The following is a 17,218-nucleotide window of genomic DNA, read 5'->3' as shown; positions in this document are numbered from 1 at the left end:
GTGACCTTGACCAAATTACTTAACTTTCCTGTGTCTCAGTTTCTTCCTTTTGAATGGGATTAAGTATCTTTCTCTCAGAAGGTTGTTGTTCAGTGAGATGATATGTGTTGTTAACTTAGCACAGGGCCTAGCCTGTAGTAAGTGCTCTATAAATGTTGGCTGTTACTGTTGCTGCTTTTAAAAGTGAAAGTCAAAAAGCTTCTGAGGGCTGTAATACATTCACTCATGACATGAGTCTACTGACCCTCTTTTTTGTTTATTTTCTTCAGTATGCTCCTAAATCTCTGAATTCCAAATCCTTTTACTCTTTTCAGTAAACTTAAACCTGGATGTTGGGAAAGGGACTATAGCGTTTAGATGCTTTTGTTCTCCTTTTTTCAGTAGAATTTGGATAATTCTTATAATGTTTCTGAGTTTCATCTTTTTCTTGCTATATCCTCCTTCTGCATTAATATGCTACACAGTCATGGTGTCTGGAACCATTTAGACAAGGTTCATATCTTTGATTCATCTCTTACCAGCTATGTGACTATAATTTACTAAGCCTTAGTTTAAATATCCCATAACATTGTTAAAGAATTAATGTAGTGTCTGTAAAATGCCTGGCATGCATACACATACACATATAATTTTTGTTTTCTGTTCTTCCTTTGTTTACCAAATAATTTAATAAATGGGCTCTAGTATCATGAAAAGAGTTTATTAGAAGAATTGCCACTAACTCTGGGAAAATTCTTTTTAAAGGGCTTCAGATCTACCTGTAGAGTTATTTTGATGACCAGTGATACATTTTATATGAAAATGCTTTGTAAACTGCAGACAAATAAACAGTTTTAGGTACTTTCCCTTTAATCCTTTGTTTGAATCGAACTGGACATTTCTGTGAGGACATTAGTTTGCCATACAGCCCTTTGACCTGGTAATTGTTTATTGCCCAAACTTCCAGTACCTCAGAGTTGAGAACCACTTAACTTTCACTGCTGTTCCTAGCCATATTATTGTATCCTCAAGTAAAAACTACTCTTTTGAGGCAGGGCCATTCAGCTCTCCTGCCCTTTGGTTACTACCTACCTACGTTTTAGTCACTGCCTTTCATTCACTGAAAATTTAGTATCTGGCTCACAGTGTTTTCCCACTCTGAGCCTTGTCACGCTCGTGAATGGTCCCATACAATACAGTTACCTTGACACCGTGAGTTAGATCTAGTGAACTTTACTTCCACATTCATGGAGGTCATTCCCCAGGACCCATTACGGATCTAGCATAGCTCCAACTCTGAATTTTTAAGTTTAAACAACCCATGATCTGACGACAATTTCTTCTTCTGTTACTTAGCATTACTTTACTTGGTCTTTGACTTTATCAGTACTTCATTCTCTACAGCCCGCTACTTTCTTAGTGTTGTTTCAGTTTTTTTTCGACCCACATTAAAGACTGTCATTTATTCTCTTCACCTGTACTCTTACCATTATCCTCAGCTTTCTCACCCTCTTGGGTCTTGCTGCTAAGGCATGGCAAAACTTCAAGCATGAATCGGTCTACCTATATTTTTTATGTTTAACTTAGGCTTCTGGAAAAAAAGTAAATCGCCATATTTATACAGATTGTTATGATTTGTAGATTGGGCCAATCCTTCTACAATAGGCAGTGGTCCTCCTGGTTTGTGGATTTGAACTATCTGATTTAAGACCTTTTGAGAATGTGATGAATGACATAGGCTGTCTCTTCAGAAAAACAGACATAAGAATATACACTTAAAAGTTGGCTTCCAGATTTAGAAGATTCACAGATCTCCTGAAGTTCACTTTCAGACTTCCTAGAAGTTATTTGGATCTGGGTTAAAAACTTCTGGTCTAGGTATTTATTTTTTCTATTCACCACCGTACCCTTTCCGTAATCTTTAAATTCTCTCCTCACCCATTTCCTTCCTCCTCTCAGCACTTGACCTCTGTTCACATCACAGCATAGGAAATTCTTCAGTCCAGCGACTCTGCCAGCGTGCCTGCGTCCATACTACTTCTTTCCTCCTTCTTCATGTTACACTGAAAGAGGGGCCTATTCTTGTCCATGCTGTGAAACCTCTCTGCCTTTTCCATAGGGATCTAGTTCTGTTTCTTGTCTCCTCTCTGAACCATATGTCCTTATCTTTACTCACTCTTTGAAACTTCTGCAAATTCTTAAAAAGGACAGAGCTTCCCCTTCAGCTCCATTTTCCCTCTAGCTGTTGGTTCTCCTTTTTCCCTTTTGTGCCGAGGTTTTTGAAGGGGTTTTGCATTAGTTTCTGACCCCACTGTTAACTCTTCCTTTGCTACAGAGTGTTGTGCCTACTCCACCAAAGAAACTTCCTTCTTGCAAAATCAGGTGGTGATTTGTATCTGTTTCTAGAGCATTCAGCATGTACATTATTTCCCTATTCTTGAAATGACTGTCTACATACCACATTTTTCCAGAGTTCATTCTTTGTTATGTCCTAGACTTTATGAGCTCTTCTTCTTCCTCTGTCCATACCTAAATGTTAGAGAGACTTACAGTGAAAACTATCTTTTCTCTCTTCGTCTTCCTAGCTCTCATTCATTCTCACAGCTTAAGTGAATGTTACCACCATCTACCTTGTTACTTAAGCACCATCTGCCTTGTTACTTCATTGCCCCATGTCAATCATTGCCAGAGTCTAGTCAGTTCTATTCCTTACAGAGCTGTCAAATCCATTCATTCCTTTCAGCCCACACTGTTCCTATTTCAGGCCTTCACCATAACTCACCCAGATTATTGTGACATTTTCTTAACTAGGTTTCCAGCTGCTAGTCTTGCCTCTTCCCAGTTCATTTTTCATTGCAGCCTGAATCATCATTAAAAATTATATGTAATTTAAAAAAATTAAAGTATTATAATTACATTGTCTCAAAAAGAGAGCTCTCCTATTATGTGTGGACTGTTTGTATAGTGTGATTATTCTCATTATAGATGATGATTACTGAAAGTGGTAAATAAAGTGATATAAGGATGGTTACAAGGATAGATACGATGAATACAGGGATGCCATTTATCATACCAGTTACCATTTATTAATTGTTAACTGTGTACCAGACACTGATCCAAGCCCTTGACATATGTGAGCTTCTTTATTGTTCATAGGAACCCTATGGGGTAAATACTGCTTAGTATTATCTCCATGTAATAGAAGAGAAAACTGAAATACAAAAAGGATGAGTAACTTGTTCAAAGTCATGGTGCATTGCTACTACGTGGTGGAGCCAGGATTCACACCCAGGCAGTCTACATCTAGAGCCTGAGTGGCTACATCTAGTAGCCACTGCTGCGGTGCCTCCCATGATACTGTATTCTAATTCATTAACTACTGTATATGTTAAAATCTAAAATTACAGTTCAGTGAAAAAAACGGTAGAAAAGAAGACATAAAAATAATTGGCAGTTCAGTGGAAAAAAGTAGAAAAGAAGACATAAATTTAATTGTTTTGTATGGTTCTTATATTGAATTCCTGTTAAATCAGCACATGATTTTTATTTCATCTGACAAATATTTATAGAGCTCTCTAACTTGCAATTCACTATATAAGGTAACATTTTTTTTCTTTAAAAACAAAGGTAGCACCAGTCTTTCAGAAAAAATGAAAATTATGTGTCCATAGTTAGGGTAGTAGACTCAAGAAATCTTTTTAATAATCTCCTTAAAGTCAGTGATTATGTCTTTTTCATCTTGTGTACCTAACACATAGGATGGAGACAGGCATATAGTACCTAAATAAGTGTTTGCTGAATATTCTTATTAGTGCCTTTTATCTCTTCTATTTTTTATTGCATTGTTTATTGTTTTTTATTTCAGTTGGGTCTTGTAAGAAATTGACTTAATTTTTTTTTTTTTTTTTTTTAACCTAGGGGATGTCCCACTCTTGTTCAAGCATTGCCAGGCCCTAGCACACAAGTTACTGCAGGCAGCAACCACACGGCAGTACTTTTAATGGATGGACAGGTCTTCACATTTGGAAGTTTTTCTGTAAGAAATTTTTTAAGCATTAATAATATTGCATTGTACCGTTGCCTTGCAATTGTCTACGATAGCTATTTTTTCTGGTTTCAGTGAAATTCTTGTATTATAATTATTGCATATGCATATTTCCTGTCTCCACATCCAACATACACAAAACCTAACAGACTTTGCTTTGAAATGATTTTCTTCTCTAGTGTAGCATTAGAATTTATTAAATTTAATAGCTGTGTTAGAGTATTAGACATGTTTATTCCAGGTCAGAATCTGTTAAGCATTCAATAGAGCTAATTCTGTCACTGAAAACTTATTTCCCAACTAGTTTGTAAAGAATCATTTTTCTTAACATGTAGAATTATTTTTATTTTAGAACTTTTTAGAGGCCTGGTTTTCTTGTTAGACTTGTTTAGAGTTATAGTTTACTTTTTCCTCTCCCTCTCTGTGTCTCTCTCTGTTTTGCTCTTTCTCTTTTTTGCCAAAGCTTGAAAAGAGTGAAGATGCTCTGAGAATTTTGTATAGTTTGGGCATAGTAGAGCTCAAGGAAAAGGTTAATAAGACTGTGCTAATAAACCTGTACCATCTGTGATGTGGGTAACTATTCAGAACCCTCTAACCTAAGTCTCTGGGATGTAATTTGCAACTCTTGATTTTTTAAAAATGTAAATGTGAACTTAAAAAAAAATCTCTTACTTGGAAATGATTTTAAGCTTACAGAAAGGTTCCCCCAAAATAAGAATAGTACATAGAGCACCCATATATTCTTGAATAAGATTCACCTATTGGTAACATTTTCATCCGTTTGCTTTATCATTTGTACATTCATGCTCTCATTCTCTCACGTACTCTGTATGCATGTGTGTATAAAACTTTTTTTTTCTTGTCCTTTAAGAATAACTTGCATACATTATGATCCTTTACTCCTTAAATAGTTTGTGTTTTGTCAGTTGATCCGGTAATTCTTTTCTGGCATTTTTCCCCTCCAGTCTAGGATCAGGCATTGTATTTATTTCTCATGTCTCTTTAGTCTCCTTTAATCTGTAACATTTTTGTACCTTTTCTTTGTTTATTATGACATTGACATTTTTGAAGAATATGGTACTTCTTTTTTTTTTTAACAAAAGGTTCCTCCCTTATTTTTGTTTCTCTAATATTTCCTCATGTTTAGATTCAGGTTGTGCATTCCAGACTAAAATACCATGTAAGTGACATTGTATCCTTCTCAGGGCATCACATTTGGAGGCACAAAATGCCCACCCGCTCTTCACTGGTGATGTAAATTTTGATCACCTATAAAATTTTGTTTGATTTCACTACTGCAGAGTTAGAATTTTTTCACTTGAAACTAATAAGCAGTCTTTGGGTTGACCCTGTTAAGTTTTAAGATACCTGCCTCTGATCAAAATTTCTCTCTAGATTTCATGTCTGTTGATTGTTCTTGCCTGAGCCAGTCTTTACTGTAATGGCTGCAGAAATGATGATTTTTCCAACCCCAGCACCTCCTCACATTTACCTGTCAGCCCTTTGCGTTTTACTCTAAGCAAGAGCCCATTTAATATTTGTTTGTTGGCCTGTCTACTAATTATTGGTATAGACACATTTCTCTTTTTTTGTCATTACTGTATTTAATTATTTGGGTGCTTATATTGTCTCAGATTTCGCCAGTGGGAGTCACTTCACGCTGACTTCTGTGTTCTGGTGGCATGCCTCTTCGTTTTTTTGAGTACTTCCTTACTTCCTGGCATAACAAGTTGTTCCAGGCTTATCTGTATGAGTCCTAGAATCAGCTGTTTCTCTAAAAAGCCTAGGTTGTTTATAGTGGGGAATAGTACTAGACACCAGCTGAGCACTAGGTGTATTCATTGCATCCCCAGTACACATCTGTGTGCATATATACATACATACGTGTATTTTAGAAATAATAAGTCCGCACTGATACCTCTTAATTCCAGCCCATTCCCATAGGGTTCTTTCTTACCTTGTCTCATTCCATGTTTATGTCCCTTCTTCCACAGTAAGAATCCTGGCTCCCAATGATATCAATACATTTATTTCTTATTCACTCAGTCCTAAACTATGTCTAAAATAGTTTTATATTTGCTTTGCCCACACTACTATAAAACAAACTCCCTAAAAGGAGTTCAGGATTTGTTTATCACTCTTGCTTCTGCCCGCCTCTCCCCCACCTCTCCCCCTCTCGCCTGTGTCCTACCCTAAGACCGAAGGTATAGAGTCAAATACTGTGTTCATAAGTTACTTGGATTCTTTCTTCCCACCCCCTTTCATTGGGATTATGTTATTCCTTTGGAATAGAGTTGGGTTCATTTGTTGTAGTTTTCTTTTTCTTTAAACTTTATATAATATGGATAAAAATAGGTAGAACCAGCAGATTCTTTGTAAAGAGTGACAACAGCCAAGGATCACCTACCTTCCCTCATTCCTGAAAAGGGGCCTTTTACCAGGTACACTTTGTCTCACCCTGTCCTGGGACAGGGGTTCATCTCCGTAAAGTGAGTAAGATCTGATCTTGGCTGGGGGAGAAAGAGGGTTGACCTTTCAGCATGGAGATAACTTTGGCCTTGAACAATGAGTGAGGCTCCAGAGGAATGCCAAAGGTAGGGCAGAAAAGGGACGGATTAAGGGACTGTCACTGAGTGGGCTTCCTCTTCTCCCTCTTGTAACAGTCTTCCTGGCCCTTTGTAGGAAGACATTGGTTTAACTGCTGGACCCCTACCATGTCTTGCCGACTTGGAGCTCTCAGACTTCCAAGGAGAGTGGTTTGTGGTCCAGTGTGCTGTTTCAGTTTGCTTTTAAGTTTAAGGGGCCCTCCTCCCACATCCTTAGATGGAGTTTTATTTTTTGAAATGTGTAGAACCTTAACATGTTTCCCAAAGTTAAGTTACACAACAATGGTATACTCACCCAAGTGTCGTTCCCTCCCCCATCTCTGGCATCCCTACTTCCCACCCCTTCATGCCATGCTTGTAGGTTATGAAGTTCATTGTTTTCCAGTTTCTCCTTCCTGTGTTTATTCTTCTAAAGATTAATACATAAATAACCACACACACCGTCTGTCTATATCTGCATTGATATAGGTGTAGATATGGTATGTATATATATATACATATATATAATTATTTCCCCATCTTTATTTTTCAAAATGCAGCATTTTATATATGCTCTTCTGTACTTTGTCTTTACACTTTACTCTATCTCCTAGAAATCATTCCTTATCAGTTCATAGAGATCTTCCCAATTCATATTTTACATCTGCATAGTACAGTTGTGTATCTATCTTGTAGTTTATTAAATCAATTTCTTGGAATAAGAAGTATTTTCTAATATGTTGCAACAGTAACAATGAATATTGTTAGAGGTGTACCTTTGAGGTAAATTTTTCGAAGTAAGATTGCTGGGTTGAAGGCTAATGCCTGTGTAGTTTCGTGAGATAGTAACAATTCCCCCTGTATTTTGCATTCTCACCAGCAGTGTCCGAGAGTGCCTATTTCTCCACAGCCTTGCCAGCAGCGTGTGTTGTCCCTCATACCTTTTAATTTGTGTCAGCCTGATGGGTGAGCAATCGTCCTGCATACTTTGAAGCCTTTTTCCTATGGCTGGCACTGTGAACCTTCAAGCCCTTGCCCGTATCTGGCATTTTCACCAGAGGTTTGGGTTTTCCCTTGGGGGATGATTTCGCCAGTTCTTCCCTCTGTTCCCTTCTTGAGCCTCCCTTTCTGTGCCCGGCACCCTACCTCCACCCTCTGGTTTCAGGCATCTTAAAAGCCTGAGGTCCATTATTTCCTGGTAGTGCTGAAGGTTTGAGGCATGTGTGGTTTTCTTTGCTCTGTGTGGATTTTTTTAAAAGTTATTTATTTTATTATTTATTTTATTTTTGGCTGAGTTGGGTCTTCATTGCTGCGCACGGGTTTTCTCTAGCTGCGGCGAGCGGGAGCTGCTCTTAGTTGCGGTGCGCGGGCTTCTTATTGCGGTGGCTTCTCGTTGCAGAGCATGGGCTCTAGGCACGTGGGCTTCAGTAGTTGTGGCACGTGGGCTCAGTAGTTGTGGCGCACGGGCTTAGTTGCTCCGCGGCATGTGGGATCTTCCCGGACCAGGGCTCGAACCCACATCCCCTGCATTGGCAGGCGGATTCTTAACCACTGCGCCGCTACCGGGGAAGCCTGCTCTGTGTGGATTTTATGTTGTTTTGGAAGGAATGTGAATGGTAATGTTTAGAATCAGACAATCATCATTGTCCTCTAGCCCCAGAAGCCATAGCTGTGAACCTCTATGTATTTAAATGTGGCTTATTTATAACCACGTTCTGAATCCCATGGGGCCTGTCCAAGCAGCTATCATATTTTTAGACTGCTTTTCTTCACATTAGTTGGTTGATAGGGGAACAGATATTTATTTCAGTAGTCAATGAAAAATATAATTAGTTTCTTTTCCTCCGAAAGCATAATATACCCCTCAATATGACATACACATTTTTATGCTGTTGTTGTTTTGTCAAAACATAAGGATAGACCTTGAAAGAAGCTGAGATAAACATTGAAATTTCTTGGCTGCTTCTCTAATCCTGTGCTTGCCACTTTTCCCTCCGTTGGTTCAACCCAGGGATTGAAGCTCTGTTGCTTTTGCAGTCAGTTTGTGGCTGTGTTTGTTTTCAGTGCTCCTGGCTCCCTTATGCTTTGGGTGTTTTGCTGTGATTTCTGTTCCCATTACTTGTAGTGAACCGTGGCTGCCATGGTGCAGCGTTGTCTGCCTTCCAGGGGGTTGTGGAAGGGGAATGCTAGGAGAGAGAGAGAGAGAGAGAGCGAGCTCCTGAGCCTGGGGGAGGGGGGTGAATATTTCCCAATCCAACCAACATTAACATTCTTTTACAGCTACTTGCTTAGCAGTGAGAAACTTCCTATTACTCTTACCTAACCAGGTACCTAGAGACAGCCATACTTTTTAAGTGAGTTCACAGTTACTTACTTAAGATATCATAATGATTCTGCTCTCTATCTTGAAAAATAAATGAAATAACTTACTAACACATGATCATGTGAAAAATATGTAATTTCCTAATTGTATTCACAGTGGCAGTATTCATTATTTTGGCCTTTTACCCAAATATTTTTAGACTCTGTGAGTTCGAGAGTGACATTTTTTTTGTACTGTCAACTTAAAATAGCAAAGTGATTTTTTAAATGAACAATTTGTATTACCAATTTTTTTAACATAGTGTGTATTTATTATACTTTTCATTTAAACGTTGGTGAAGACAATCACAGTATTTCAGGGAGTTTTCTTACATGGAGAAATATTTCAACTGTATTATTATTTTTTTAATCTTGTACTTTTGGTTTATTAGGGGGAGAATTCCTAAGAATAATAGAAATTATTTTACTCCTTTGTAAATGTTTGGTCCAAATTTCACATGAATTTCATTTATTGAAAAATACAGCTAACAGCTGATGAAGAATAATGTCTCATAGAGCTATTTTTGTCTACTGTTTCCTTAACTTTATAAAATATTATAAATTGTTTATCCAGTAATATTGTTAATATGATTTATTTAATCTTTTAGAAAGGACAACTGGGTAGACCAATTTTGGATGTGCCATATTGGAATGCAAAGCCAGCTCCCATGCCTAACATTGGATCAAAATATGGAAGAAAAGCTACCTGGATAGGTGCAAGTGGGGACCAGACTTTCTTACGAATTGATGAAGCACTTATTAATTCTCATGTGCTCGCTACATCAGAAATTTTTGCCAGTAAACACATCATAGGTAATACCCCAATCAAGCAAACATCCCTCCAAAACATCCTTGATAGTAAACGGTCATCTTTCCCTATTATGAGATGTAGTCCAGTAGCTTTTTGTTTTCTTCTGTTTGAAGAAGTTTAAAAGAAGCTTCTAAGTGTCTATGTTTATATGTATCTATGTGCTGGAAGAATGAAATAATTAGGAAAGTAGAAACCAAAGTACTTATAAGCTAGAGAGTGGTGGAAATTTGAGCTAAATTGTAGTGGTATAAAACCTCTACATTGTATTGGAAAGAGGAGTTTTTCCATGTCGGTTCTTGTCAAATAAATGATGGAAATTAGTTTTATGGAAGGTTACATAAATCAAACTTTGACGTTTCATCGAGACCAAGGTGTCAATTTATACTTGTGTCCATGATATCATGAACAATTATATAATTGAGTAGTATTGTGTAGAAATTAAGGTCATATGTTGTGGACTTAGACAGCCTGAGGTTTTGGTCCAAAGTCTGCTACTTAAAGGTTTTTAGTTACTTAAATCCCTCAGTCTCAGTGTCTTCTTCTGTAAAATGGAGATAGTAATAATACTTGCGATACAGGAAATGCTTATCTTATAAGTTGGGGGAATATAAAAAGGTAATGCATCTTTAAAATATATAAATACTTTTTCCTAAGGCTTGGTACCTGCTTCTATATCAGAACCTCCTCCATTTAAGTGTCTTCTGATAAATAAAGTAGATGGGAGTTGTAAAACCTTTAATGACTCTGAACAAGAGGATCTGCAAGGATTTGGTGTGTGTCTTGACCCTGTATATGATGTCATTTGGAGGTAAGCTTCTCTGTTTATAAAATAGAGTAATAAGTAAGTTTGGATCAAATTGTGTTTTTGTGGAATATAAAAGTCATGTATAGGCAGACTTTTCGTAGATGAGAACTCTCCTATTTAACTGTTAACTATACTTCTATCGCAGTGACTCTTGGGGACCTTTACTCCTGCCACCTTTAGTGTAGTGGTTAAAAGCATGAATTCTGAGCCAGACTGCCTAGGTTGACCCCAGCTGCACACTTTGCTTTCTGTGTCGCTGTGGAGAAGTTACTTTGACTCTGTGTGCCTTACTTCTGTCATTTATAAAATAGGTATAATAATGGTACCTTATAGGCTGTTATGAGAACTTAGGGTAGAGGCACATAGTAGGTGCTGTAGAAGGCTTTGCTACTCTCATTATAATAAGAAATTTTTTTTTTTTTTTGGTACGCGGGCCTCTCACTGTTGTGGCCTCTCCCGTTGCGGAGCACAGGCTCCGGACGCGCAGGTCCAGCGGCCATGGCTCACGGGCTCAGCCGCTCCACGGCATGTGGGATCCTCCCGGACCAGGGCACGAACCCGTGTCTCCTGCATCGGCAGGCGGATTCTCAACCACTGCGCCACCAGGAAAGCCCCTATAATAAGAAATTTTACTCTCAAGAGTTCTCTTGTTAATTATTTTTAGTCTGTCAGCATTCTTGACTGTATTGTATAGAATTCACTCTATTTCCTGGTCCCATAAATATCTAATCATTACCAGCTATGTGGAAGAAATTATGCCAAAGACAATGCAGAATACATATGATCAATGAGCTTGCCCTTTAGGAATGTATGTAACAAAATCCCCATGTCGGTAGAGAAATATACAGGGTTATCAAACTCTGGTAATTATTAAAATGTAGAGATGGATACAGGTACACAGGCAATTCAAGAAATTATATTGTAACTTGTTTAAAATTTATTATGGTGCTTTATATACATAGTGAGTAAAGGAAAGAGTTATCCTCAGATTTGTAGCTTTGAATGCTAATAGGGGGTGTACACTGCCCTTACCAGAGTGGCTCATCACAGGACTTAACCTTTGTTTCCCCCTTGCATTGTCTATTTGGCCAGCCTTAGTAGGAATCCAGGTGAGTCGAAAGGTTGAAGTGACGTGAGTGAGGAGAGGGAAGAATTTCTCTTGTCTTCTTTCTTCTGCCCATTCCTGCTTTCATTTCCACCAGCCACCCAAGTCTTAAAAGGCCATGTTTTCTATAAGTCCTGAGGCCTGATTCCTAGTGAAGGAATTATAGAGCTTCCCAGGTTGCTCACAAGCTTGCTATCTCATTGGGGCGTTTTGTGGGAAGACTTGGAGGCCAGAATTGAGTTGAGTAGTGCTTTTAGATCTCCCTAGCAACAATATACAGGGTAGATGAGATAACAAGAGACTAGAGGTGAGTAGTCTTATAGGGATGCTTATGAAGACATGAGATACTGAGAACCAGAATTAGGGTGGTCACAGTGGAACGGAGGGGATAGAGAAGCAAATGATGTAAAGATAGAATTGTCCTCAATTATTTACTGATTGGAAATCAATGTACAAGAGACTTAGTTACTAAAGAGCAAGCTCTGGTTTGGACCTCGGTTTAAATTGATGTTTGATTTTCTGTGATCCTTATATGTTTTATTTTGAAATGAAGTAAATTTGCATTAACAAAATAAAGTAAAAACTGGCAGGATGGAATTTGTTTCTGGATACATTTACTAAATTAGAAATGCATTCTCTAAATTAGAGAGAACAGTAGAAGTAGATTCTAACAGTATAACTAGAATCATTTCCCTGGGGTCTTAACAGAACTCCGAAATGCGGTATCCGATTACTTGAACCTTGCCTTTTTCACATGTGGTAGCAGTGGGGACAGATGATCTCAAATGCTTGCCAGGTCCTTGATCATTTACCCTTTATTCTAAAACAGAGATTAAAAGATGAAGGGCAATCTCCTCCTCTGTTTGAGTAAAACAGCTGGAAGGTGGAGAGTTTGTTCCCTTATCCTGACTTCTGGCTGCTTTGTGTCCTTTGTGTTTTTTCAATAGGGTACGTGCATTTTACAGCTATCACAGACATTGCAGATTCAGTATTAGCTTACTTTGACTTTCCTTCCGGCCTGAGTCTGCCTCCTTTTGTATTCTTAACAATAACTTCTCCTGAACAATTAGAAACTTTTTAACATCTGAAAAGAGCAGATAAATGTTAATAGCAATTTAATTTCCTATTTCAAAATTTACAAAACGAACACATGAATCTGTGTTGTTATTTTTTAAAAAGCAAAGCAAAAATACAAACAGGAAAAATGATGTGGTCCTTCTCCAAATCTTTTTCTTCCCCCCGTTCCAAATCCCACTAACCTTCTCTATGGGTCACAAGTATTAGGTTTGGTTTATATTGTTTGATACCTTTTAAAATACATGTATTTTGTTTTTTATATAAATAAGAATACAAGTAACACTTAGATTGATAGATTAAATTAAAAAGCAATAAACCAATAATATTAATGCTACTGATTATAGCAACTATTTTCATAGAATTTATTCTGTGTGATGTATTATCTTTACATGTTTTTAAAAAATAATTTAAAAAATTTTACTTGTGGTGAAAATAACATAAAATTTAACATCTTAACCATTTTTAAGTGTACAATTCCGTAGCATTAAATATAGTCACATTGTTGAACAGCATCTCTCCGAACATTTTTATTTTGTAAAACTTAAACTTATGCAAAGAACAACTCATTTCTCCCTCCCTCTCACTCCTGGCAACCACCATTCTACTTTCTGTTCCTTTGCATTTGACTACTTTAGATATATAAGTAAAATCATACATAGTTTGTCATTTTGTGACTAGCTTGTTTCATATAGCATAATGTCTTCAAGTTTCATTCTTTTTTTTTTTTTTTTTTTTAAGCTGAATGGTATTTCATTTTCTGTTTCTACCACATTTTCTTTATCCCTTCATCCATTGAAGGATGTTTGGGTTACTTCCACCTCTTGGCTATTGTGGATAATGCTGCTATGAACATCGGTGTGCAAATATCTCTTCAAGATCCTGCTTTCAGTTCTTTTGGATATGTACCCAAAGTGGGATTGCTGGATATAAGTGCTTTTATATTTAGTAAATTTGGATCAAGTGCCATTGATTGAGAAGACCAGACTTAAATAATATACTATTTTGATACAAACATTTGAAAAATCATAAAGAAAAGCAAGAAAATAATAAACTCTTAAAATTCAAGATAATAATCAAAGGAATCGAAAATTCCTTTGAAAGGAAAAGGAAAGGAATTGAGTAGGGAGGGAGACACAGAGTACTTAATAGATGATGGTAATGTTCTTTTTACTAGTGTACATTGTGTTATTATTCTTCATACTTTATTTTGAAAATATTTTGTTACTGTTCTTTTGTGTGTAGTCAATAGTTGATAAAAACAACTTTTCCAAAAAGAATTTATAGAATAAAAGAGGTAAAGAAGTGGAGACTGCTTTTTGAGGATTTTGTTATGAATGAGATAATGGCAGGAGGGCATTGTGGGTTCCTCACGGTTTTTGTGATTCTTTACTGTTTATTAGTAAGATTCATCATCTGCATACATTCTATCTGTGCTCCTAAGAACAGCATTCCATGTGCTTTGCCCACTTTCGATACGGGATTGATTATCTCTTACTGGCTTGCTGGAGCTCTTCTACGTTATGGATATTGTAGTTTTGTCTCATATGTTTGTTCCATGTATTTTCTTTTGATTTATCTTTTGTCTTTACACTTTTTTATGGAGTTTTTGCTGTACAAAAGCTTTACATTTGTAAGTACACATTATACTTTTAAGTATACTGTTGCTCTGTTATTCATGAAATGTGATCTATATTACTGTTTTGTTCAAATTATTTCATTTATAGTGACATAATCACTTTATTTATATCTTTAGCTCAGATATGGAAAGTCATGAGCTACGTTTTGACCTGCTTAAGCTGGCTGTATTATTCTCTTTGTATTGTCAATTATACAATTATACTTCACAGGTTTTATTATACTGTAATTATTCTCTTTCTTGAAAGGTTTCGACCAAACACTAGAGAACTGTGGTGTTACAATGCAGTGGTTGCTGATGCCCGACTTCCCTCTGCAGCAGACATGCAGTCCCGGTGTAGTATTCTAAGTCCTGAACTTGCCTTACCAACGGGATCAAGGGCTCTCACCACCCGGTCTCATGCAGCTTTGCACATTCTAGGTAGGGTTGGTATTTGATGATCAGCTAATTTTCATTAATTTTTTTTTAAGAGTATTTAAATTTCTATATCATTCTGTCATGTTTGTTAAACGATAATACGCTAGGTGCAAAATAAGATAAATCCTCTAACTTTAAGAGGTTTACCCTACAGAAAACAGTACATCAGACTTACACCAACACCCTGAACGATTCATATATGCCCAAATGTAAAGCATCCCTGAATATAATTTTCCTAATAGGTATCTTGTAAACTAATGTTTTTGCTTAACTTGAATATATAAACTTCAGTGATGTAGGTTAAATATTCAAATGTATAATTATAATATTTATTTTTTATACATTATTTAAAATAAATTCTATAAAATATGATATGAATTTTATAGTTACCACTTCTGTTTCTTCTTACATAATAGTTTTCCACAGCACATCAATTTCACTTCTAATTAATTAATTTGAGAAATAGCACTTTTACAACATCTGGTAGCCATTGTAAACATCCAAAACTAGCACCAATTAAGGTTATCTCAGGCTACTGTGTCTTCCTCAGATAGTACTTTTAAGAATCAATCTAAAGTGATTCCGAGAGTTTGATAAAAGGAAGAACCTTGTAGGGACTCAAAGATTAAGCGATTCCAACTTTTCAGAGAGATAGTTTTGTGTGAAACATTGTCATATAGCTTATGTTTAAATATGATCATTACCCAGGCAGAGGGTAATTTTTATTGGTTGTAAAAGTATCTTCCATGAAATGTTAAAGCTTGGAATAAATTTGTTGAGCACATTCAGAACTTACTGTTTTAATTTATCCCCTCCAGTATCTCATATTATAAGTACTCGGGGAAGTTTTAATTTCAAGGAGTTGAATTTTTGTTTGTTTGATTTTAGGTTGTCTTGATACCTTGGCAACTATGCAGGATTTAAAGATGGGTGTTGCGAGTACAGAGGAGGAGACTCAAGCAGTAATGAAGGTTTATTCCAAAGAAGATTATAGTGTAGTAAACAGGTTTGAAAGTATGTATGTTTATGTTTAGGAAATATTGTCTTGTAAATGAAATATATGGATATTCTAAAGCATAAGTTATCATTTGCATCTTTCAGGTCATGGAGGGGGCTGGGGTTACTCTGCTCACTCGGTAGAAGCTATACGTTTTAGTGCTGACACAGACATTTTACTTGGTGGTCTCGGTCTGTTCGGAGGTAGAGGAGAATATACCGCTAAAATTAAGGTAAGCAGTTCATTCGCGCTGTTGCCTTTTGTGTTTGAAGATAAGTATTTTGACTTAGTTTATTATTTTATAGAAGGCACCTTTGTATGTGCCTACTTTCTTGTAGCCGTTTTAATGATAAGATGCAGGGGCATTTTGATGTAGCTTTGAAAAGTTTTTAGCATTTTTACTGCCAAATACTGTGTAAACAGACATCATCACCACAGGCGTAGGGACCAGGGATGAAGTGAGTAAAGGGATGGATTCCATCTGGTAGAGAGTCAGAAAACAATCAGAAGTCCTAAGTTTACTGCACTATTCATCTCAGAAAGGGCAACAGTTATACTAAGCAAAGGATGTGCTCAGTCTTTGAAAATTCACTAGTAGCTTGAATTTTCTGTTGTCAAATTATCTGATTTTGCTCTTAAAGTGAGAGAGATGACTATAGTTTATGCCTTAATTTCAATAGCAGGCTTCTTAAAAACTGCTCAGTTAAATACTACTGTAGTCTCAGTCCTTATCTTCCTTAACCAGTCTACAGAATTTAATCCAGTCGAGCTCTTCTTCGATGTAGTTTCTTCACGTGTCTCCCAGGACACCACACTTCATTTTCCTCCCATGTCCCTGGCTGCTCTTCTTAGTCTCCTGCTGGTCACTCATCATCTTCCCAACCTCTAGACGCTGGAGTGCCAGAACTCCGTCTTGGACATCCTTTTAAAGTCTACTCACCCCCTCAGTGATCCAGCCTTATGGCTTTAAGTATTTTTTCTCTTATCGCTCTCACCCTTAATAGACCTCCAAAGATATATATGTACAGCTGCCTACTCTGCATCTCCATGTGGATAGCTAACAGGTATTTGGGATGGAACATACTCAAAACTAGGCTTCTGACCATCTCTCTAAGCCTGCTGTTCTCTTGTCCTTCCCCATCCCAGTCAACTGACTCAGAATAGAGTTAACTTCATTCTTCCAGTTGCTTAGGCCAAAAATCTTGGAGTCATCCTTGCCTTCCCTCTTTCTCTCACACCCCACATCCACTCTCACAGCAAATATTGTTGGCTGCACTTCGACAATAAATCCAGGATCTAACCACTTCTAAAAACTGCCCCTGGTACCAAGTTGGTCCAAACCACAGCTGCTTGGAGCATTACAGTCGCCTCCCAATTTGTACCTGCTTCTGCCCTTTGCT

The 17,218-nt window shown here is 37.1% G+C and overlaps 1 protein-coding gene across 15 annotated transcripts in view; it reads left to right on the top strand.

Moving 5' to 3' along the window:
• Nucleotides 1-17,218, top strand: part of MYCBP2 (MYC binding protein 2) — a 266,407-nt gene that overhangs the window by 102,412 nt on the left and 146,777 nt on the right. For all 15 annotated transcript variants that reach the window (XM_067016840.1, XM_067016846.1, XM_067016845.1 and 12 more), the window contains 6 exons: nt 3,898-4,015; nt 9,579-9,783; nt 10,436-10,589; nt 14,652-14,824; nt 15,710-15,835; nt 15,923-16,050. In XM_067016840.1, coding sequence (XP_066872941.1) covers nt 3,898-4,015; nt 9,579-9,783; nt 10,436-10,589; nt 14,652-14,824; nt 15,710-15,835; nt 15,923-16,050 — 904 coding nt within the window. The remainder of the gene's footprint in view (nt 1-3,897; nt 4,016-9,578; nt 9,784-10,435; nt 10,590-14,651; nt 14,825-15,709; nt 15,836-15,922; nt 16,051-17,218) is intronic.

This window comes from Kogia breviceps, chromosome 16 (genome assembly GCF_026419965.1).
Source record: "Kogia breviceps isolate mKogBre1 chromosome 16, mKogBre1 haplotype 1, whole genome shotgun sequence".
NCBI classification, from domain to species: domain Eukaryota; kingdom Metazoa; phylum Chordata; class Mammalia; order Artiodactyla; family Physeteridae; genus Kogia; species Kogia breviceps.
This window is presented reverse-complemented; position numbering and strand designations above follow the sequence as displayed.